The sequence below is a fragment of the Caretta caretta genome, chromosome 4, assembly GCF_965140235.1.
Source record: "Caretta caretta isolate rCarCar2 chromosome 4, rCarCar1.hap1, whole genome shotgun sequence".
Classification (NCBI taxonomy): Eukaryota; Metazoa; Chordata; order Testudines; family Cheloniidae; genus Caretta; species Caretta caretta.
In genome coordinates this window covers 45,766,637-45,789,772 of record NC_134209.1, presented here as the reverse complement: position 1 = coordinate 45,789,772, position 23,136 = coordinate 45,766,637, and the positions used below count along the sequence as shown (strand labels likewise).

The window sequence follows — 23,136 nt, the reverse complement described above, 5'->3', positions numbered from 1 at the left end:
ACTCCCACCAATTAAGGTACTGATCCTGCACCATTAAAGTCAATGGAAGCTTTGCCATTAATTTCAATAGGTGCAGGATCAATTCTTTAAATGGATTTTGTGGGTGCTCAGCATCTCACAAAATTGTATCCTTACAAATTTCAGAGTAACAGCCGTGTTAGTCTGTATTCGCAAAAAGAAAAGGAGTATTTGTGGCACTTTAGAGACTAACCAATTTATTTGAGCATAAGCTTTCGTGAGCTACAGCTCACTTCATCGGATGCATTCTGTGGAAAATACAGAAGATGTTTTTATACACACAGACCATGAAAAAAATGGGTGTTTATCACTACAAAAGGTTTTCTCTCCCCGCACCCCACTCTCCTGTTGGTAATAGCTTATCTAAAGTGATCACTCTCCCTACAATGTGTATGATAATCAAGGTGGGCCATTTCCAGCACAAATCCAGGGTTTAACAAGAACGTCTGAGGAACAGTGGGGGGAGGTGGGGGGGTAGAAATAAACAAGGGGAAATAGGTTACTTTTTATAATGAATCAACCATTCCCAGTCTCTATTCAAGCCTAAGTTAATTGTATCCAATTTGCAAATTAATTCCAATTCAGCAGTCTCGCGTTGGAGTCTGTTTTCAAAGTTTTTTTGTTGAAGGATAGTCACTTTGAGATATCACTTTGAGATCAGAAATCGAGTGACCAGAGAGATTGAAGCGTTCTCCGACTGGTTTATGAATGTTATAATTCTTGACATCTGATTTGTGTCCATTTATTCTTTTACGTAGAGACTGTCCAGTTTGCCCAATGTACATGGCAGAGGGGCATTGCTGGCACATGATGGCATATATCACATTGGTAGATGTGCAGGTGAACGAGCCTCTGATAGTGTGGCTGATGTTATTAGGCCCTGGGATGGTGTCCCCTGAATAGATATGTGGGCACAGTTGGCAACGGGCTTTGTTGCAAGGATAGGTTCCTGGGTTAGTGGTTCTGTTGTGTGGTATGTGGTTGCTGGTGAGTATTCGCTTCAGGTTGGGGGGCTGTCTGTAGGCAAGAACTGGCCTGTCTCCCAAGATTTGTGAGAGTGTTGGATCGTCCTTCAGGATACAACCTACAGCCTATCCTGAAGGACGACCCTATACTGGATTTGTGCTCGAAATGGCCCACCTTGATTATCATACACATTGTAAGGACAGTGGTCACTTTAGATAAGCTATTACCAGCAGGAGAGTGGGGTGGGGGGAGAGAAAACCTTTTGTAGTGAAAAACACCCATTTTTTTCATGGTCTGTGTGTATAAAAACATCTTCTGTATTTTCCACAGAATGCATCCGATGAAGTGAGCTGTAGCTCACGAAAGCTTATGCTCAAATAAATTGATTAGTCTCTAAGGTGCCACAAGTACTCTTTTTCCTTATCCTTACAAAGGAATGCAGCATAACTGGGTTAGCTGGGTTTTTATTGCTCCGAAGTTCCAGTGTATCCTACTGCAGCTGCATATATGGAGATATATTCTTATCTCAGTGCCAGAGGGATTTACACACCTAACGCCCATTAGCAGTACTGAAGTGAAAATACATCCCTGAGGGATTCAGGAGAAAGGTGTGTAATTGGTATTGCTCTCCCATGTCTGGATTTTTGTGCTGTATTTTTTAATCAGAATGGGTGGTTCACATTTGTTGCTTGCCTACCAACTTCAATATTGTTCTAGTTTGTAAAATAGCAAAACAAAGGTAATGATTGGTGTGAAGCATTCAAGAAAGCAAGACAAATCCCCAGAGGGAAGAAAAGGAGAGCAACTCAAACCAAAGAGATGAATAATTTGTAGATATGTTCACAAAACGATGCTCAATTCCATAGCTAAAAAGGTCAATTTTAGTGAAAAGAAAAATAGGAACAAATCTGAGCCTTTAAAAAAATCCTTTTTTGTCTTTTATCCAGGATCTAACCTCTTGGGAAAAATAATTACAAATAAAAGATTGGTATCTCTATCCTACCCTGTTTCTTATACTGCTCTCATTACTGTAGTATCTGAGCGCCTTCCATATGCATTAAGATTAAGCAATGTAACTAGAATCCATTCCTATGTTGCTTTTTCCTCAATTCTTTCTTCCTCTTGCAGAGGGAAAACTGCATGTGGATTTTTTAAATTGATATTTTATTATTTTAAAAAATTAACTATATTTTTATTTATGTTTTGTTGAAAAGTGAGGAGAACTGAACCGGGAAAAGCACACTGCACTAGAGAAACTAGTATATAGTGCAATTAGGACTACCACAGTGCAATTGAACTGTTCTGTTTATTTCAGGAACTTCTAACCAAGAAGTGGATTGTAATTAAAATAGACACAATAGCCTATAATATATATGTATGCCATAGCACCATGTAGCAAGCTACGGTGGTTCTGAACACTCTACAGTGTAGCGTGGGAGTTCACCTGTTATATCTTTCTTAATCATTCTACCACTATATAGTGTACCTGGTACATTGGGAAAACACATGAAGGTGCTGCCCAAAATACTAAGCATGTCATTTTGACACACCATGTCTTGGCTGAAACATCATGGCTTTGAAATAAAGCCAGCGGGTTCTCCAGCAGCACAAAAGCTCCCATAAAACGGTTAACAGAAGTGAAGAAATACAATGCATTTGTCTCTATTAAAGGATTGATACTCATCTCATCACCCAATAATGTATGTTATGATGAATTTAAGGCCTATTGTATATATTGTTCTCATGAGAGTAACGGAGTAACGTGCATAAATATTTTAACATCCATGAACTATTTGTTCTATCAGTCCCATATTCTATTTGTGGATTTTTTGTAACCAAGCAAACAGGACAGGTTCACTTTCAGAAATGACATCAAGATCGATCACATCAGTCTAACAGCCACAAAATTCCAGAACTTCTCCATTCCCTTTTAATTGGCTGTCTAAACTGAAAATGAACTTCAGAGAGCCTCTCTCTCCCTCGCTGATATTGCTGCCCATTATTTAACCCGTAAATGAATTATGGATCATTTGCATTAGCTTTTCACTGCAGGCTCACTATGACAAATTATTCTGTCATTTCATAGTTATTTAAATGCTTTACTCCAACGCAACAGCAAGACTGGAAATAAGAAATTGTGACTACAAAGCATTCACATAGGGAATCGGGGGGGGGGGTCGTATTGGGGGAAAAGAAGCACCATTTTGTTAAAAGAAGTAGAGCACATTTCATCCCATACATATGAAGTGTTGATGATATTGTATGAATATTATAGGCCAAATTATCACAGGAGTCTTCTAAATTGCACCTGCAAAACTCTCATTAGCACATGAGTGAACTCATATTTGCATGTTGCATATGGCATTTTTTATTCAATGTCAATTTTTTGCCTGAAATAAAACGTTTGCATATGGAAATTTGGGAAAATTTAGAAGATCCCTTTGAAAATTCAGTTCTGTGACTTGAAGGGCACAATCTTGCTAGGTTTTGAATGCCTTCAGCTTCTAAGATCTCAGTATTCTAGGAGCCACTCAGCATCTTGCCGATCATACTCCAAATGAGAAAGAAGCAAGAAGAATAGATGAACTCCTCCAAACAGAAAGATCAGGCTCTCACACAGATGTCTACAATAGTAAAAAAAGAGAGAAGGAAAACACCAAAAACCTGTGGTGGATGAATAGGCTTATATGGCAACAAAGGGTCATGCTTTCTGCAGCTGTAAGTCAAGTTGGTTCAATGACCTACATTGATTTACACTAGCTAAAGATCTAACCCAGATTTCTTAATTGTATGTGAAGCATCAGGAACTCTTTATGCATTTTCCTTGCCAGATAAGGGAAAGCAATACATCTGAACACATTAATTTTAAAAAAAAATCATATTATAGGTATTCCAAAACATCTTACCAATTTAAATAATTTTGGAAATCAACAAAACTATTAGCATTTATGAAGATGCATACTAAGCTCAATACTGCAAATTGCTGAGCACTCTTTTTCTTTTTAATTCAATGGGAGTTCAGCACACTCCGCATCTCACAAGATTAGGCCCATTATACAGATTCTATGCTAAAATACAATCTAACAAACAATAGCAAAAATGTGCTATGCATTAAGAGCATGGAATCTTAAGATATCCACTGGAATACATTTGTATAGGTCCTCTTTTATTTATCAGTCAATCTCTTTCAGTATTAAAATTAAGTGCTAATCCAGATTTGTGGAGTAAATATTAGGTGCAGCTATTTATAAGGCATCAGTCACCATATTTTCATGTATTATTAATTCTGCAACAGATTTAACTCAGCACTGTGGAATAAATAATTCAAATTTCTTCTAAATTTACTTTGCATTAAACAGATTACTCTGTTCTTTGAAAGTGGTATTAATATTTTTAATTGTCATTTATTATGCTTTGTGTGGGACATCTTAATTTGCTTAAACTTTATCTTTTCTGGCTGTAAACCAGTTATTTTATTTATTACTGCCAATTTTCATCTAATTAAAAACAGTCAATGTAACTTCAGCCTCTAGCTTTAAGCCTTCATTCTCTTGTTGTAATTAAATACACTCTAATGTAATCGACAGTGTATGCTCTTCAAAACACAGATCTAAAAGATAAAGAAAAAAATCTTATCTGGGGTTGCCCAACCAATATGACACAATATATTATACTTAAATAATTGTAGAATTATATCAAAGTATTATTTATGTTGTATGCAGTACTAGCTATGTCACCCTACATATATTTTTTCTTTTCCTTTTTCAAAAAATTATTTAAATATCCTAAGAAGGTCTTTGGATGGATGGATGGATGGATAAATAAATAAATGTCAGGTATTCATAGTTTGTCACTGTTTTCAAAATGGTAACAGCCACTCAATGAGTTAGTGCTGTTACTCTGTTCTGAGATTATATTGGGAGAATGTGTCATGGTACCATTATTGCAGAAAATCCACCATACTCCTAGTATAGTGGAGAGAAATTGTGTGGAGATCCCATCACAATGGTTTTATGATAGGAAACCCATATAATCCTGCTATGTTGGAAACCCTTTTCTTATCTATCAAGATGCTCTATGCTTATGAAAGGAAATGTTATTATGAATGATGGAATCTAAACAGGTTCTAAGGACAGGAACCAAGGAAAGTGTGAATGACAGTCTGAAGCTTATTCACTCTAAATTCAAACTGTACAAGTTCCTTTCACTATGTTTTCTTCAGCTTGTGGATTCTTCCTTGCTCCTCCTCTCCTCACAGTCTCATAGCTCTCTGTGACCAGCCTGTCAATTTTCCCAGCTCCATCTCAGTCTCTTTTCCCTTCCACAATCTCCCTCCACTTCAAATGAGTCGCAGAAATTTTCCCCTCTCATTTAAACTGCTCTCAGTCTATTACGGTCGTCACTTCTACCTCCCGCCCCCATATCTAGATATGGAGTCCCATGGTATCATTCGTATTCTCCATTATAACAGGCTTCCAATCCCTGCTATCTTTCAGTTGCAAGTCCCAGAACCTGCGGTTGCCTTTCTGTTACACAAAGGTGACTCTAAAAAAGTGTTTTCCTGTTTGAAATTACTTCATTTAGACATTTAATCTAATTAGATTTTTTTAAAAGTTTTTTAAAAGGTCAAAATCAAAATGAACCATTTCAAAATTATCAAAACAAAATGTTTTGGTGCCTAAATTGAAAACAATTGTTTTTTAGGTTCATGAAAATTTTTAAGATTTTGACTTTTCATCACAATTTGGGATATGAAAAAATGTTGAACTCTTGAAACTATTCAGTATGAGGCAACCATTTCCCACTCAGATCCAACCAGTCTTACCAAACTCTTTACTAACAATACAGTGACATTTCACTGTAGTAAATATATCATTTGCATATCTCCAGTGTCACTATTCTTTCATATAAGAGAAATGCATTTTAATAGAAATATCCTTTCTGATATGCCAAATATTGCCTCCTTTCTAATGCTAGGATTATTTCCCCTGTAAACAGTCATTGAGGGAAAGGTTACAAAGTCTTTTTATAACAAAATTGGAATTAAGTGTTGCCACCTGATTCTTCCCTTACCCTCCCAGATCACATGACCCCCCTGTAATCATAAATTTGAATTGCCATGGACTTTTAGATAATCATCATGTGCCCATCAGATCCAAGAATAACCCACTATCTGTCCAATTATTTCTGAAACCAATATACTCATATATCATTAGATCTTTTCATTATATGATATTTTAGAAGTCCTAAGTTTTGTTATCTAAAACTTTGTCATCTAAAATGTTAGGTGACAATTTGATGTCATTGCAACCATTATTTATGTAAGGTTTAGAGACAATCCATTCTGCCATGTAATGTTCTAGTCATACAATTTTTACGATATGAAGTTTTATCATCTAGATAACAGATCTTTAGATAACAGATCTCATGACAAACATCATGATCTAAAGAGAACTGCTTATGACTAATGATATTAATTAACAAAAATATTCCTGTTAGTAAGCTTTGCAAGTAGGCTATATTTTAGATTTTGGAATTATCTGTAAGTGGGTTAAGTATCCAAATCACATCTTTTAAAGAATTTATTTTCTAGAGAGGTCTGGAAAATGGTAAGATTCACTATAAAATTCAAAAAGGGATTGTTTTTAAATGAGTATAACTAAGGATACAATTTGGTCATGGAGGGTACAGATTCCGTGACTTTAACAGACCTCTGTAACTTCTGCTTCAGTTTCAGCCCCGGCCGGTGGGGCTCCAGCTGCCAGCCCACACCGCAGGGCTCCGGCTTCCGTGATTTACGGTTCATTACCCAAGTCCTGTGAATTTTAATACCCCCCCACCCCAGTGCCAAAATCTTAACCTTAATTATAACTCATACTTGTAACCAACAGATTTACTTGCAAATTCTCAGATGGTTCTAAACTCTAGGAATAAATGCTTTAAGCTTGGATAGGACACCTTATATTAGCCATACATAGGGTGACCAGACGTTCCAATTTTATAGGGATAGTCACGATATTTGGGGCTTTGTCTTATATAGGCACCTAATACGCCCCCCCCTCCTGATTTTTCACCCTTGCTGTCTGGTCACCCTAGCCATACAAAACTAAGAGGTTTAATCCCTGCTTTAAATAGAAATGCCAGTGCAACTTTAACTATAGAGCTGTGAGTGCGCACCCATAATTTACTATTTTTTTGAGAACTGGGGTTTGTCCATTTATTTAAGACAGAAGGTGAAAAAACTCCCAGAGGGATCAATCCTAGAGAACATTTCCAAACATATAAAGCTCTAATGAGATGATTATAATGTGTCTATTGCACAGCGTATAGAGTTCTTAAGACTCATTCAAAATACATTAAACTATTATTTAAAATACATTAAAGTACATTGTCCTGATGTATGCATCATCAAATGCCACATAGTGAAGAGGGTTAAAAATAAAAAGAATGACATCAATGAATACTTCCTTGGCCCAAGTGCTGATTCTAATGTGACAAAGAAATAAAGTATAAAGGTCAGAGCTGCCAGAATACAGAACAAACATCCTAATGTATTTCATTCTGTTGCTTCCCATTTTTACCCTGCATTGCTGGAGAAAAATAAGCTGTTAGTATCAAGTAGGAGACAGAAGTCTTTCCTTTAAAATGCAAAACACATGTATGCATGGCATGCGACACACAACCTACCTCTTCATTACCTACACACTCACAGCCACAGCAAAACACAAGACATGCAGACAAAGTAAAGGAAAAATAAAAAGACACCAAGACTATATAAAATGCTGGCATGAAGACATCATCACAGCGAGACATCAACAGATAAAATCAAAGCTCTGGAATCTCCCACACTGTCAAGTGCACACAGCTGCCCTCAACAGTGTGTCTTTTAGCAGAGAGAATGTAGAATATTAAAGCAAGAAGAAGCTGTTGAGTCTGTGCAAATCAGAATGTGCATACTTTGTGATACTTTGCAGGTTCCATCCTTGTCTCTGATAGCTTTGAGCTAATCTACCACCTGATGAGGGGTGATAAACAGAGACAATGGGTGGTCTCCTAAAATTAGATCTTTTGATACAAACAGTATGTGGTCCTGTTCCTCTAGTTTGGTTTAGAACTATGCTTTGATCTGGCTTGCAGAACTGTACTTTGATATGAGATATATGAGATATATGAGATATAACTCTCAAAGAGATCATAAGTTTCTTTTTACATCTATTTTGGGCCAACTTTTCTAAAACAGATGCCTGAATTTTTAACACAAAATGTCCAGGGGTCTGTACCTTTAATGCAAAACTATAATTGCATGCACAAAACGGGCCACCTACACACAACTTCCCAACTTGTGCATGTACATGAATATCTTGTGTACGGTGCACAATTAGCTGTTTGTGCCTTCATTTGCATATTGTACGCATGTATTTTAGCCACTACTTTTGGAGAATTTAGCCTTTTGTGACTTAGTGCTCGCTTCATGAAAGGCAGCATTTTCCCATATAAGGTGTAGTAAAAAAAACAGATTTCAGAGTAACAGCCGTGTTAGTCTGTATTCGCAAAAAGAAAAGGAGTACTAGTGGCACCTTAGAGACTAACAGAGATGATTGTATTTCTCTTCCCTGCACAATAAGAAATCAAATGCTAATCATACAATCATATGATTGATTCTATTAAGGGATCATCTCTACAGCCTTTGTAGTATATGAAGCAATAGAAAGCTGATTTAGTTAATTAATAGCCAAACTGAAGCAGAAGGGTTGAGTCAATCTCAAGAGCTGTTTACTGTGTGTACTACATGCTAAAAAGCAAGAGAGATGATTAGGACTATACAGGTTTTGAAATGTACTGTCACGGCCACTTTCTCAGACTTTCCAGTGCTATCACACTATTGATGAGATAGACCCAAATCAAATACCAGTATCCAAACACCCTCTAAACTTTCAGATGGTGTTGGAAATACAACCCTGGAACTGAATGCAAATATCCCCTATCTCTGCAACAGGTCAAACCAAAACCTCAAATTCAAACACTCTAACTGCTGTCATTTCAAAACCTAGAGCCATGTATGAACATTGCAGTTTGAACCAGTTTTTAATTGTGGGCATGGCTAAGATTAATAACTAAGTGGATCAAGGCTTAAAAATGAACAGCTCTTTAAGAACAGGTCAATTGTCTCAAGGAGCAACTTGTGTGAGAAAGGAGTGATCAGTTAGCACAAGGAGGCACATCTTCAGAGGTCATTCCAAAAATGCAACTTAAAAAAAAATCCCATCATACACACATAAGCTGGTTCGTATGTATTTTAGATCTCATATAGGTAACTCCAATCAACGAAGGGGCAGAGTTAAGCCATGTGAGTGGATCAGGAAAGAAATTGTGATTTAGAGTCACATTTACCTCTGTGATTCCTCCATACTTTGTTGGGAAGCAACCTGTTGCTGGTACAGACCAACAATAAATTATTTGCTTCTCCAATGCTGACTCAGCTTTGCTGGCTAGCATTTTGGGAGCTGAGCCAATACTTCAAACCATTCCTCACCCTTTCCCACCTACCCCTTGCCCACCTGCACAGAAAGAGAAGTGTAGTGGTCCCACAGCATCTGTTTTCTCCTTCCCCTGGGGTGACACACAATGTGGGTAGACTGCAAAATGGAATAAGGGGTCATCTTTTGCCCCCAGTCCCTTTTATGGCATCATAACTAAGGGCTGCGTACAATCCTAGCCCTAGGGTGAATAATTTTCTATAAACACAGAAGTGTTGTTATAACTATGTCAGTCTCAGGATATTAGAGAGACAAGGCGGATTCGATAATATCTTTTATATAACCAACTTCTGTTGGTGAGAGAGACAAGCTTTTGAGCTTACACAGAGCTCTTCTTCAGGTCTGGTAAATGTCCTGAGTGTAAAGCTAAATACAAGGTGGAACAGATTATTTAGCATTATTTAGCATAAGTAGTTAACACATATTTCAAGGGACCATTCAAGGTGAAGTGGCCTGTTACCAGCCCTCCAATCATAGGGGGAAAGGAAGGGAGGGCAGGCAGCTGAGGGCAGGGGTTGTTAATGAGTTATAAATTGTTGTAATAATCCATAAATCCAGTGTCTCTGTTCAATTCTCTGTGATTTTTAGTGTACACCTCTATGAATTTAAGCTCCCAGGCTCTTCTTTTGAAAGTGTTGTGCAGGTTTCCTTTGAGGATGAGGACTGACAGGTCAGATATAAAGTGACTGCTTTGTGAAAAGTGTTTACCCACGTCTTTTATCATTTTCCTATGTGAACTCATTCATGAGGGTAGTGATTGTCTAGTTTCACCCACATAATTGCTATGGGGCATTTAGTACACTGGATGAGGTACACCACACTTTGTGATAGGCATGTGTAGGACCTCTGGATCTTGAAAGGGGTGTTGTGGGGGTGTTGATCATTGTAGCAGTGGAGATATGTCTGCAGGTTTTACATCTGTTGTTTTGGCAGGGTCTGGTGCACTGAGTTGGTGTGTCGTGGTCTGTGGGGAGCTTGCTTCTGATAAGCTTGGAGAGTTATTTGAAGGCTTGAACCCACTCACCAACAGAAACTGGTCCAATAAAAAGTATGACCTCATCTATCTTGTCTCCCTATAAACATAGAAGATTCTACATGTGCAAATAGCTGCGTGGAATAGTTTTATGGAATTGCCTTTGAAAATTTGACCCACAGTATCAAAAATGGCTTTAGTGTTATTTGTGAGGGGAGAATGCTCAATGTTTTGGGATCGTGTTCAGCTGAGCATTTTCTCTCCTGTGATATGCAGTAGCTGCACTCACTTTCAGAAGGGAAGAAAGGAAAGAGACAATCTCTGAAGCTGAGTTTTCCCGTCTATGAACGTTGACATTCCAAGCCTCCAGCTAAAAAAAAAACCAAGAAGTGATAACACAATATTCAGGGATAGAAACACTCACCCTGGTTTTGGCATCGATCTGCCCTCCACGATCCAACAAAAGCTTCACCATGTTTGTGTTTCCCCTTTTGGAAGCCACATGCAGTGGGGTGATTCCATTCTACACCATGAAAAGAACAAACAAAGAGCATGATGGACTTGAAAGTGTATAATGGTGATGCCTTTGCGTTTGGATCACAAAAAGAGGAACATCAATACAGTATAGAAGATAAACAAGCATGTTTTTGAGCATCAGAGCTAGGTGCACTTGTCATTTGAGATACAGAACTTCTGGTGTTTTGGTTTTCTTATAGACATGTATCTTGATTTACTCTTAAGTAACAAAGAAGCACATTCGCCAAAACACCAAACATCAAGATCACACAGTAAGACAAAACATATATCAGAGCCCAAGTTAGTCAATATTCACAGCAAACTTATGTATTTAAATCACTGCAACATACACACAACATACACAGCATGGTGGTTTGGATACAAAGGAAGCTCATTAGCATAACAGAAGTCAGTGTCAAAAACCAGGCCCTAATTAGGCTGGAAGATGGTGTTTAAAATTTCATTTTCAGCAAGGATGCCCTTGTCGGCACATCAGGTGGAAAACTCTCAGGGAAAATCAGTATACATTAGTGAGGATAATAGTGTCAGCATGAACATAAAATCCTCTGAAAGGCAGTTCCTCATAAAGCAATTCAGCAAGGCTCTGGCAATGAAAAAATGAAACAAAAAAATTCCTAATCCAGTGGAGATAGCTATAGCAATGCACACAATCAGTTGTTAAGTGACAAAAAATAGTAAATGGACTGTATTAGCTAGCCCTGTGGTTGCGGTTTTTCATGCAAAGATGGCTTTCAGGTAATCAGAACCCCTATTCTGTTTTATATATTCACAACATATGTTAATATATTGATATTTTCACATATAATAATATTCTGGAAAGATAAATAAACTTATTTGGGTAAATCTTAAAAACTAAGGAGAAAGAGCAAAGCCAAATAATAATAATACTTGTTTTTATAGTATGCCTGACTGTGGCAAGGACTCTTAAATGACTTGGCACATGAGAGTGTTTGCATTCTGGACATCTTCAAAGGGGCCTGTTACTCTCTAATTGGGAATAATTATTTGGTTGCTTCTAAGCTCACAAGGAATGTTCTGAGTTGCCTTGAAGCATGCTTTAGAGATTTGTGCAAAAAGATATCTTTGGGCAAATGCTGAAATTTCCTCAGGACTTTGCTTTCCACTCTGCTTTTGATTAGGAATTTTAAGCAAAGATACACTCCCACATCCACTGACTATCCCATCTAAGAAGAAAAAAGGATTCATCCATACCCTGGCTGTGAAGTCCACCGCAGCTCCTCGGTTGAGCAGAAGTGTCGCCACGTTGACATTTCCGTAGTGTGCAGCTATGTGCAAAGGCGTGAAGCCACTCTACAAAAGGAAACAGTCCTAGTTAAGGAATGAATTTCTTCAATGCTATATGATCAGTCTCCTCAGAGAGCTTCTGATTTTAACAGCTTTTGGCAAACAAATGTCTTATGTTACTCTAACCTCGCACACCTACAATATAGCATAGGGTCTTGAACAGAGAATGAATGCAGTTTTTCCCTACTGTGGATTACAAAAAGCTCTTTTTTCCCATTCAGTTCTTGGTCATTTGTGTTATTTGCTATTCCTCGTGAATCTGTGTCACTAACGTGAAAGAGCTGGCCAGACACTGTCAGAGAAAACATTCAAACAAATGGTGTTCTCCTCCTTTCCACAACACTGAAACAGGGCTTTCAACCTATCATGTTTTGTTGTTGGGCTCTTACTTGCTGATCTTCTCTTAGAATGGCAAATTTCAGCATGAGAATTCCATTTTTTTTTTTTTTTTTGGTTTGGGAAAGCAACAAATGTTCATATTGTATTGCAAGTATCTTCAAGGTTCATCAAAATACTTTAGTTATTAGACAGAGTTTAATGACCACAACATTCTATATTTATATTAAACCCTGTATCCTGATGGATCCCAAAGCACTTCCCAAACCGTATACTGACCGAAAAACAAAAACAAAAAAAAAAACCCCACTAAAATGTAGTCACAATGCTGTGGGCTAGAGTGTGACACCCTGCTTCTGCCACAGGGTACAGAATGCTGCACAACAGTGTAAGACAAGGTAATTTATTTGAAATACTGATAATGAACAAACTTCTAGCCTTATAAAAAGTTCCATGGAATCTTTAATGTTCACGAGAAGCCGATCAAATCTTGGTGTTTTAAGCTCTCCTCTGAAAGGCCTTAATGTTGCATATATTATGTCCTTACAACACTGCATCAATTATGGAAGGAACAGTGAAATATTTTCTGTTTCTGAACATACTGTATTCTAAACCTGATTCCATTTTTTTTGCATTGGGATCAGCACAGTAAACTGTTCATCCATTAGCAAATCATACTCAGATGTTACATATTGGAAACAACTTTTTTCCCAAAAGACTGTTCCCCAAAGCACTCAGCCTGTTATTTTAATCTCATTCCATTTACGTCAATGTCAGCCCCAAGATGAAAAAGGTCTAAGTAGAATCAAACACTCATTAAATTCATGGCCTTGTTGCTAGACTTAGGCTACCAAGAAAATACCTAACAACGGCAGACACTCTTGCACACATATGCATCCAAAATCCATCTGCTCCACCTTGTAAAATCCCCAACTGACTAAACAAAGGCATTTGATAACACTACTTAATGATTTGATTCTTGGAAACAATCTCTTCCCTCAAGGATGGTGATACTTTTAGGGTTGATATCTGAGTTATAGCCAGTTGCATGCCCTACAGTAGTGTTTTCAGGGTTGGTACTTCCAGAATTAACATGAAAAACATGATGGGGCCCCACCAGGGGTACGTTTTGATTATGCAAGAATATACCCACACACTGCCCTGCATGGATTTCTGAACATTCTGTTAAAACAAACTGTCCCATTCTACTGGTGACTCCAAATAAAAATATGATTTGAACAAATATTCATCTTGGAGGATGCTATTTTATGTATTAAATGTTTGGCTTTGATAAGCTGAAAATGCATACATGTGACAGATTAATTATCTATTGTATTTTACTTTTTGGTGCATGAGGAATTTATCCCCTTAATGGGTTTAGATTTTTTAAACAGATTCAAAACACTTTGGGCCAAGTTACACCTATGCAATCTCACTACAGCTAATGGGGTGGCATGGATATAACTGAAGACAGAATCTTTATGGTCTTGTCATTTGACTTTTGCCAGGATTTTGGATTAGCCTGTCACCCTGGTAGTTTTCATTTAGTTTTGACTAATGAGTGCTTTTGCATAATTAATTTTACTGAGTTCAAAAATATATCCATCCACCTACCCCCATCTCTAGTCCTTAACTCTTTTTGACCACATGGGAAGTCTCTAGTTTACCTCAGTACAATGACACTCACAAGCTGGAGGAAATTACAAGACAAAGGGAGAACAAAAAAAGGGTTGCAGCTTTACTGTCACTGGCAGGTATTTAAAAAAGTTCCTTAAGTTTCACTTCTAGTGCTAAATAATACAGAAAGTAAATACAGTAGCATAAGGAAGAGCAGTAACCACTATTTAGCAGAAAAAGTTAATTAAAAAAAATGTTGCTCTCGGTACCTCAGTTGTTCTATTCACCATCATCTGATGCAGCGTGGTTTGGAAAAAAGAGGAAAAATATTACAGATCACCCAAGAAAAGGAAAACTACGTTGCTTGTTGAAATGAGTTATGTTGCTATTATGGGAAAAGCCACTCAAGCATACATTAAACATTAAATACAACCCATGCACGCATGGGCCACACCAGTATCCTATTTAATTGAGAGAACTCAGTAACTCTGCTTCCATTCTTGTTTCTTTGTGATCATAAATAATGAAAGAGAACAGATTTTAAAAGGGTTTACAAGATGTGTCAAAAAGTACACAGCTCGTATTTATTGTGTCTTGCAGCTATACACTGCAAAAGCAGATGTTTTATTGGTGATACTGGTTTTAGTAACTTATCATACACCACAGAAGTTACTTTAAATTATTATTTTTAAATTATGGAATTAATGTCCCTTTCCCAGAGGCACCCAGTCACATGACTACCCCAGGCCTCCAAAACAAAGCCTTTTTACCTTGGACTGAACATCAGCATTGTGGTCATTTTGGAGCAGGAGTGCTGCTGATTTTGTATCATCTTTCCTGGCAGCGATGTGCAAAGCTGGCAGTCTCACTTTCCCCTTGGTGTCATTCTCCAAGAGGATGGCCACTGCCTGATTGTGTCCCTGCTGTAGTGCAACAGCTAGTGGGGTGAAACCATCCTGATAAAGTGGAAAACAAAATACACTTCATAAGGAGAAGGGCACATATCATCAATCCCATAAGTACTGTACACTCATAAGCATATGTTAAATGTATATAGCAGTCAACTTCAGCCTGTGGGTTGTGACCACCAACCTAATGGCCAGCAACTGTCAATGGCACAGGAGTCACAAACTTTATCTCAGACATGTCTTCAAATATCTGTGACATGCACTTACTTAGTCACTTTCAAACTGGTCCTTTTCCAGTGTCAAGTACATTTCATATAGGTCATTGCACTGACTCCTATGTTATCTCCTTTAATGCTTACCATATTTAAAAGCATTGTGCATCATATGATTCTGGAGATATACTTGCAAGAACTGGTAACAAATGGTCAGTTGTTGGTATTGGCATGAATAAGATGGAGAGCCCCTGTTGGGGTGCATCTCACAATATACCATTTTTAGAGAGAGTGTCTCAAATTTTTTCATCTCCAGATACATTTACTATTGTTCCTTCTAATTCTCCCAAGTTACTTGCTGCCTGTGTGATTCTGTCAGGTAGCTGGGTGTCATTTATTGACTCTGATCCTAGGTAGCAAAGCATCACAATAGCTGTTCTTTCTGGAAACAAAATTTCAGAAATAAATCTTTTTTTTCTTTCAAGTACATTTCTAGTTTTACTTTACATTCAGTTAAAGATGGAAATGTTCAGGCACTAAAAGGTGTCCTGTTCTGCTAATGCTGAAATGTAATCAAGTCTGACTATTACAAATATTGGTGCTGCAGGCATTCCTCCAAGTGGAAATAATTTAACTTCATTACATAAGCAAGCAGAGAGAGGGGAAGGGATATTCAGCAAGTGTGGAACTTTATGTTTTTTTTTCTAACCTGGTCATATATAATTTTCAAAAGCGTCCAGCTTTGGCCAAACTTTGCTCCCATTGACGTCAGTGGTGAAATGTCATTGTCCTCAATGAGGAAACTTCCATTAACATCAATGGGTACAGACTTAGGCTAATGCTGAGTAATTTTGAAAATCCCACTCTTAGGAAGGCACTAATGGACAAAAGAGACCGTGATTTGGGTCATGGATGGATGGATGAGGGGATAGGAAGGAAGATAGACAAGGATTAACTGAAAACAGAAGCACTGGGAAAGGCATGGAGAACAGGACGTTACCATGCCCAGGCGAGAAGGTTCAACTAGAGAGTTATTTCTGATAGTGTGGAAAACAAACTATGCTTCATAAGGAGTGAGGGAGGGAAGCAGACTGATAGATTTGAGAGAAACAGAGTAATGGGGTCAGGAAAGTGAAGAATTTGGTTGGGTTGGGAGCCGGGAAAGAGAAAGATGGAATAGTGAGAAAGGGGAACATCAGAGACGGTAAAGACCTGAACCTGTTCAGATATTGGAGGTGTTGCCCAGACTCACCAAACCAAGCTTGCACCTCACTAAACTAATACCTTTCAATCCCTTTTGTGTAAAATTATGAGTAGATTTTGCAATAGCTACACTATTATAGCAGCTTACTCTCAAGAGACTACATTCTGTACTGGTAAGTAAAATGGGAGACCAGCTGAAGAAACAGCTGAACCAGAAAGATAAGTCTAATACTGGGGCTACATCTGGTAGTGAGATGGCTTAGCGCAGGAACCTTTCCCCTCTGGAAACTTGAGAGCAAATCCTGGATTGGGGGACACATCTGAAACTGAGTTTGGTGGTCACATCCTTGTTCCTAAATATCACAAAAACACTGCATATTTCATGTATACATATTGCTGTATCTACTCAAGTGAGCCTCTGGACTGGAAGAACAGAAATTTCAGAATAGTGGATTTTTTTAATTTTAACCCGAGTTTAACATCAAATAGATAGAAAGCGAACAACTACTGAAAAAAAAAAGAGAAAAATTAATGTCTAAATGAAGGGTTGAAAACTGACAAGAACTAGAAATTCCTGAAAGTTTGGATGAAGGGATGAACATCCTTAAATATAAAATGAGCATCTGTCCAGTTCTATCATATAAAGCCAGACACCTGATTTTTTAAAAAACTGAAGTTTCATGCAGGTCATCACAGAAAGAGATTTGTTTGTATTTTTCTATAGTAGCGAAATACTAATCCCATCTCTTATTTAACTGTTCAAAACCCATGTGGACAAAAAATACAGTCAATCACAAATATATTTTCTTATCCATCAACCAGAGCCAACCCTCTGATAGAGCTCCTTCGGTACAGTCGAATCCCCAAGTGACATAGAGCCAACTTAGGGGATGCGTTGGAGGGATGGAGGGCTCTGACTAAGACATCGCTCTGCTCTGGCAGTTTCCAGCTAAAATAAAGCCCTTTAGGGGCTGTTACCATAAATTGGAGCAATTCGGAGGTTGGTCTAAATAAAGCCCAGGGCCAAACCAACCTTAGGTCACCATTAGGATTGGGGAAGAGCAAGGTGATATAACAGCTACCTCACTCCTCCTTCAGGTCCTGATCTGAGGAGAGTTTGACTGGTCCTGTGGACTGGATCCCGTATCTTTAAAAATACTTATTTGTGAGTTGTGTGGCTCCCTCACTGAAACATTTAAAGCTATAGGGACAAATTTTGTCCTGGGTTGACTACACGCAATGTTACTGAATCATTAGGCTTTTAAGTAATTGAAGGCAATGGGCAACATGGTTATAACCAACAACAGAATTTGGCACTTTAAATATGTATACACCTCACTTGCTGATCTAGATCTGGATGGCGTCGTGTCAAAGTTAGTATCCAGGATTACAGTGTTTAATTAAACCTCATTGTGGCCTGGATTCAAATTTGAATCCTGAACCTGAAACAAAACTATGGCAATCCACCCTTCTGCCTCTGCCTCTTCCCTAGCACCTCCCCTCTGTGTTGCTTCTTCTTACAACATCCTCCCAGTCTTGGGGTTCTCATTCTGTCTCAGAAGAGAGCATTACTAAGCACCACAGTGCTCTACTTAATACCAGTGCTGATTGCTTCCAAGTGCTATTTCAATGGGACTACCAGGACAGACTACCATCTCTCTTCCCTCCCCCCCCCCCGCATTAATTGCGCTATTAGACAATAATAGAATACCATTTATTTAAATAGCTTTGGATGTTTTCTACATTTTCAAATATATTGATTTCAATTACAACACGGAATACAAAGTGTACAGTGCTCACTTTATACTTATTTTTATTACAAATATTTGCAATGACAAAAACAAAAGAAATAGTATTTTTCAATTCACCTAGTACAAGTACTGTAGTGCAATCTCTTTATCATGAAAGTTGAACTTACAAATGTAGAATTATGTACCAAAAAAACCTGCATCCAAAAATAAAACAATATAAAACTTTAAAGCCTACAAGTCCACTCAGTCCTACTTCAGCCAATCGCTCAGATAAACAAGTTTGGTTACAATTTTCAGGAGATACTGCTGCCTGCTTCTTGTTTACAATGGCACCTGAAAGTGAGAACAGGCGTTCACATGGCACTGTTGTAGTTGGCATCGCAAGTTATTTATGTGCCAGATGCGCTAAAGATTCATATGTCCCTTCATGCTTCAACCACCATTCCAGAGGACATGCATCTATGGTGATGATGGGTTCTGCTCAATAACGATCCAAAGGAGAGCGGACCGATGCATGTTTATTTTCATCGTCTGAGTCAGATGCCATCAGCAGAAGGTTGATTTTCTTTTTTGGTGGTGCAGTTTCTGTAGTTTCCACATCTGAGTGTTGCTCTTTTAAGACTTCTGCAAGCATGCGCCACACCTCATCCCTTTCAGATTCTTGACGGCACTTCAGATTCTTAAACCTGTAGCTATCTTTAGAAATTTCACACTGGTATCTTCTTTGTGTTTTGTCAGATCTGCAGTGAAAGTGTTCTTAAAATGAACAACATGTGTTGGGTCATCATCTGAGACTGCTATAACATGAAATATATGGCAGAATGCAGGTAAAACAGAACAGGAGACATACAATTCTCCCCCAAGGAGTTCAGTCACAAATTTAATTAATACATTATTTTTTTAATGAGCATCATCAATATGGAAGCATGTCCTCTGGAATGGTGGCTGAAGCATAAAGGGGCATACGAAATGTTTAGCATATCTGGCATGTAAATACCTTGCTACGGTGGCTACAAAAGTGCCATGCGAATGCCTGTTCTCACTTTCAGGTGACATTGTAAATACGAAGCAGGCAGCACTATCTTCTGTAAATGTAAACAAACTTGTTTGTCTTAGCTGAACAAGAAGTAGGACTGAGTGGACTTGTAGGCTCTAAAGTTTTACATTGTTTTGTTTTTGAGTGCAGTTATATAATAAAATACATCTAGATTTGTAAATCTACATTTCTCACAATAAAGAGATTACACTACGGTACTTGTATGAGGTGAACTGAAAAATACTATTTTATCATTTTAAAAGTGCTAATATTTGTAATAAAAAATAATTATATAAAGTGAGCACTGTACACTTTGTATTCTGTGTTGTAATAGAAATCAATATATTTGAAAGTGTAGAAAAACATTCAAAAATATTTTATAAAATTCAATTGATATTCTATTGTTTAACAGTGCAATTCATCGCAATTAATTTTTTAAATATGATTACTTTTTTTTAGTTAATCGGGTGAGTTAACTGTGATTAATCGACAGCCCTAGTTTTTTTCCATTGGTGGTCACCAGCCAGAATCAACACACATGAGGGAGCAGGCGGGAACTCAGTCCACTCCCTGGGTGAACTAGCCTTCTCTGCTGGAACTAAATATCTTGGGAACCTTTCCACGGGATTGAACTGAGCATGACTTCACCTTCCAAACTCCAGAAGATGAAATTGGCATTTACCAGGTTTAGAATGCAAAAGCCAGAAGAGAGTCAGATATGAAACCCTGGATAAAAACCTATCTATGAATTCCAAGGATATTTTGATCCACAGCTTGAGTTCAGGCCCATCTGTAGATTAATTGTAACGGTACTGGCCTCCAGATCCCCTAAGGTAATGAATTTACAACAAACCTGATCACAGAAAATACAAAGCAGTTCTGTGGAGGACTGAAAGCAGGTCATTAGGAACTTTTAGCTAGGCTTAGATCTTGAGAGTCCCAAAACTCTGTTGTGATTTGGAAACACTGTTTCTGCCAAGTTGCCTGGCAATCGCACAGGATTTCATATTTCAGAAAAGCTGCAATGGTAACATGATCTCAATCAATGCAGGTCACAGAAAAGATAATTTTAGGAGCCATCGTCAAGTGATACAGTATCCGTTGAATGAAGGGATAGTAAGGCAGCTGTTTGGCTATAGCGCAAAGTAAGCAAGCATAAATGCAACACTATTTCAAATCAGTTCATTGGCCGAGGTAACCCAGAGTGGGTGAGTTTCCATACTGATTGGAAGAAAGGTAACAAGTGCAAGCAAAAGAAGGAATGGGTGAGAAAAGCAATGAAAATGGGGGAAGGGAAGGTTTCCTTTTACTGTTTCACACTGCACAATAGTTATATATGAAAGAACAGTAATAAAGTTGACAGGCTTTACAGAACAGCTGTCCACTTAGTTTTCTGAGACAGAGGAAAGTGGTATTTGGTATCAAGAGAACAATGGGAAATAAAGTGAACACAAAGTGTGTTATATATGAGTTTTGCTCATTGCCTAAAACTTCTCTGATTTACAGATCTTGGGGAAAGAAGTGAAGGGTCCCATGGTTCAATTTCTATATTCTTAGGGCCAGATTCTGATCTCAGTTGCACTGGTGTCAATCTGCAGTAACTGTACGGAAATCAGTGGAGTTTATCCAGATTTACACCCCTTTAACTGAGCTCAGAACCAGGGCTCGAGTATCAGACTTTTGTGTACTTATACTTGTGATCTTTAGGCAAATATGTATTATCTGAAGATGAAGCAGCATGCTGCTTGGTGAGTCTGTATCCTCATTAGAGTTGTGTATCTGGTTTCCCAGTTATATTAAATCACACCTAGAAACACTGACTATTTCAACACGCTAGGCACAAACCTCAGAATCAGAGAACCCTGATCGGCTCAGTGAGGCCCATTCTGCACTATCCTTCCCTGAGCAGAGCTAACTCACAGGAGATAATTTGTCTCATAATGTTATTTTTCTGTATATTTGTTTGTTTTTCTTGGTTTCATTTTGTGAGACCCCATTAGAACCCAAGATGAGCACATGCTGAACTCAGGAGACTCCTAACACAAGGAGAACTAGCTCTGAGAGGCAGGATCTGACAGCCTAGGTGCAATGCTATTCTTTGTCAACACAAGACTTGCTATATATATTTCAAGACATGTTTCTCATAGTCCTAGTTATGGAACACACAAAACATTCACACATTTTGCTCTAGCTCAGAAAGGGACTGAATCAAGGTTCTAGACCACTCCATCCCAATGAAAACCCACTACATGGTATAGTGGAAGGAAAACTTTGCAAAGTTCCCCTTGCTGATTCTTCCCCAGATCACACCATGTGGTCATTAGGGTAGAAAAGCATGCATGGCATTTTTGCCTTGGTGAAGAGGGTGGGCATGTCACAGAATCTGCTGGAGGCACAAAGTTTCACCAAAAACCTTGTACTTCTGCATTCTGTACTCTTCAGACCAGCCCTCTTGCTGTGCAGCTCCAGTGAAGCCAAGCTGCCACATCTTCCTCTCCTAGATGCTGCTGTAGGAACATCCCCAAAATGGCTAATTAACTTTTCTGTATTTTCCCTCTGGGGCTGGTGGGGGGACAGTACACTGCATGACCAATATATAGATTGTAGGGTGAAATCCTGGCCCCATGGAAGTCAGAGGGAATTTTTCTATTGACTTCAATTGGGCCATAATTTCACACCTAGATTCAAAAAGGGTTTTTCACGACTCCAAGCATGGGGAAGAAGGAACTGCACTGTGAAGACAACTGATTCTCCTCCACCACCACCACCCCCCCTCGCCCTTCCCCACACATGGAAAGAGAAAAATTCACATACAGATCACAATGGCACAATCTGGTCCAAAGTTTGGAAATATTTGGTTTGAAAATCATGCTCATTCTAAAACCATCTGGGTCATGAGGGAAACAAAAATAACAGAAAGTCTCTAGAAAAGAAGTATGTGCTTTACCTCGGTAGCAGTGCTCTGGTTGGCTCCATTTTCCAGCAGATATTTTACCACATCAATGTGGTTCTCTTGAGCTGCCATGTATAAAGGAGTGAAACCATTCTAGGAAAAAGCACAACAGGAAACATTGTAGTGAGCTTTGTACATAAAACAAGTTAAAGACCCCACACAGCAAAAGTATCTTCTGAGAACAACACTTTTTTCTACTGATAAAAAGAAACAAGGTTGCATTTTCTGCACTAATGGCATATACAGAGGGCACAGAATGCATTGTCTAGGTCACTTAAAAAGTCAAAAGGCTTCACTGTCTGGACTGCAAAAAACAAGTATTAAGAAGGAATTTTAAAACATCAAAGTATCTGCTGCTTTGCAATGATTTTGAAAATCTATACATCCTTTTACAGCTGGCATACTTTGGAATATTTTCCCATACTCTTAAATCAACTCAGTATACATTGGGACTCTTCATTATTACCACAACTATTTCGCCCCTCTTACGGAACAGGAATGTAACATTAGCAATAAAGTTCTATGAAAGCTGACAAGGAAGCAAGAATATTCCTTTATTTACTACTTTTTTTTAACAAAAGGCTTCCCACCAGAGACCATAAAACCCCTCCCTCAAAAGAAGACAAGCAGAGATGGCAGAGCTTTAAAATAATACATATAATTTCACAGTATATAAAATAATGCAAACCACCAAACATAAATAACCCAACACTACAGAGCCCCGATTGACTACACAGTAAGACTGCCCAGGTATAAAGTCATCTAGAAATGCCCTAATGTACTC

The 23,136-nt window shown here is 38.2% G+C and overlaps 1 protein-coding gene across 45 annotated transcripts in view; it reads right to left on the bottom strand.

Annotated features, from left to right (window-relative positions):
• Positions 1–23,136, bottom strand: part of ANK2 (ankyrin 2) — a 565,434-nt gene that overhangs the window by 143,161 nt on the left and 399,137 nt on the right. For 38 of the 45 annotated variants that reach the window (XM_048846718.2, XM_075127588.1, XM_048846724.2 and 35 more), the window contains 5 exons: positions 22,347–22,445; positions 15,060–15,245; positions 14,559–14,582; positions 12,244–12,342; positions 10,919–11,017 (listed from right to left, as the gene is read on the bottom strand). In XM_048846718.2, coding sequence (XP_048702675.2) covers positions 10,919–11,017; positions 12,244–12,342; positions 14,559–14,582; positions 15,060–15,245; positions 22,347–22,445 — 507 coding nt within the window. The remainder of the gene's footprint in view (positions 1–10,918; positions 11,018–12,243; positions 12,343–14,558; positions 14,583–15,059; positions 15,246–22,346; positions 22,446–23,136) is intronic. The other 7 variants (XM_075127591.1, XM_075127606.1, XM_075127599.1 and 4 more) reach the window with 1 other exon arrangement.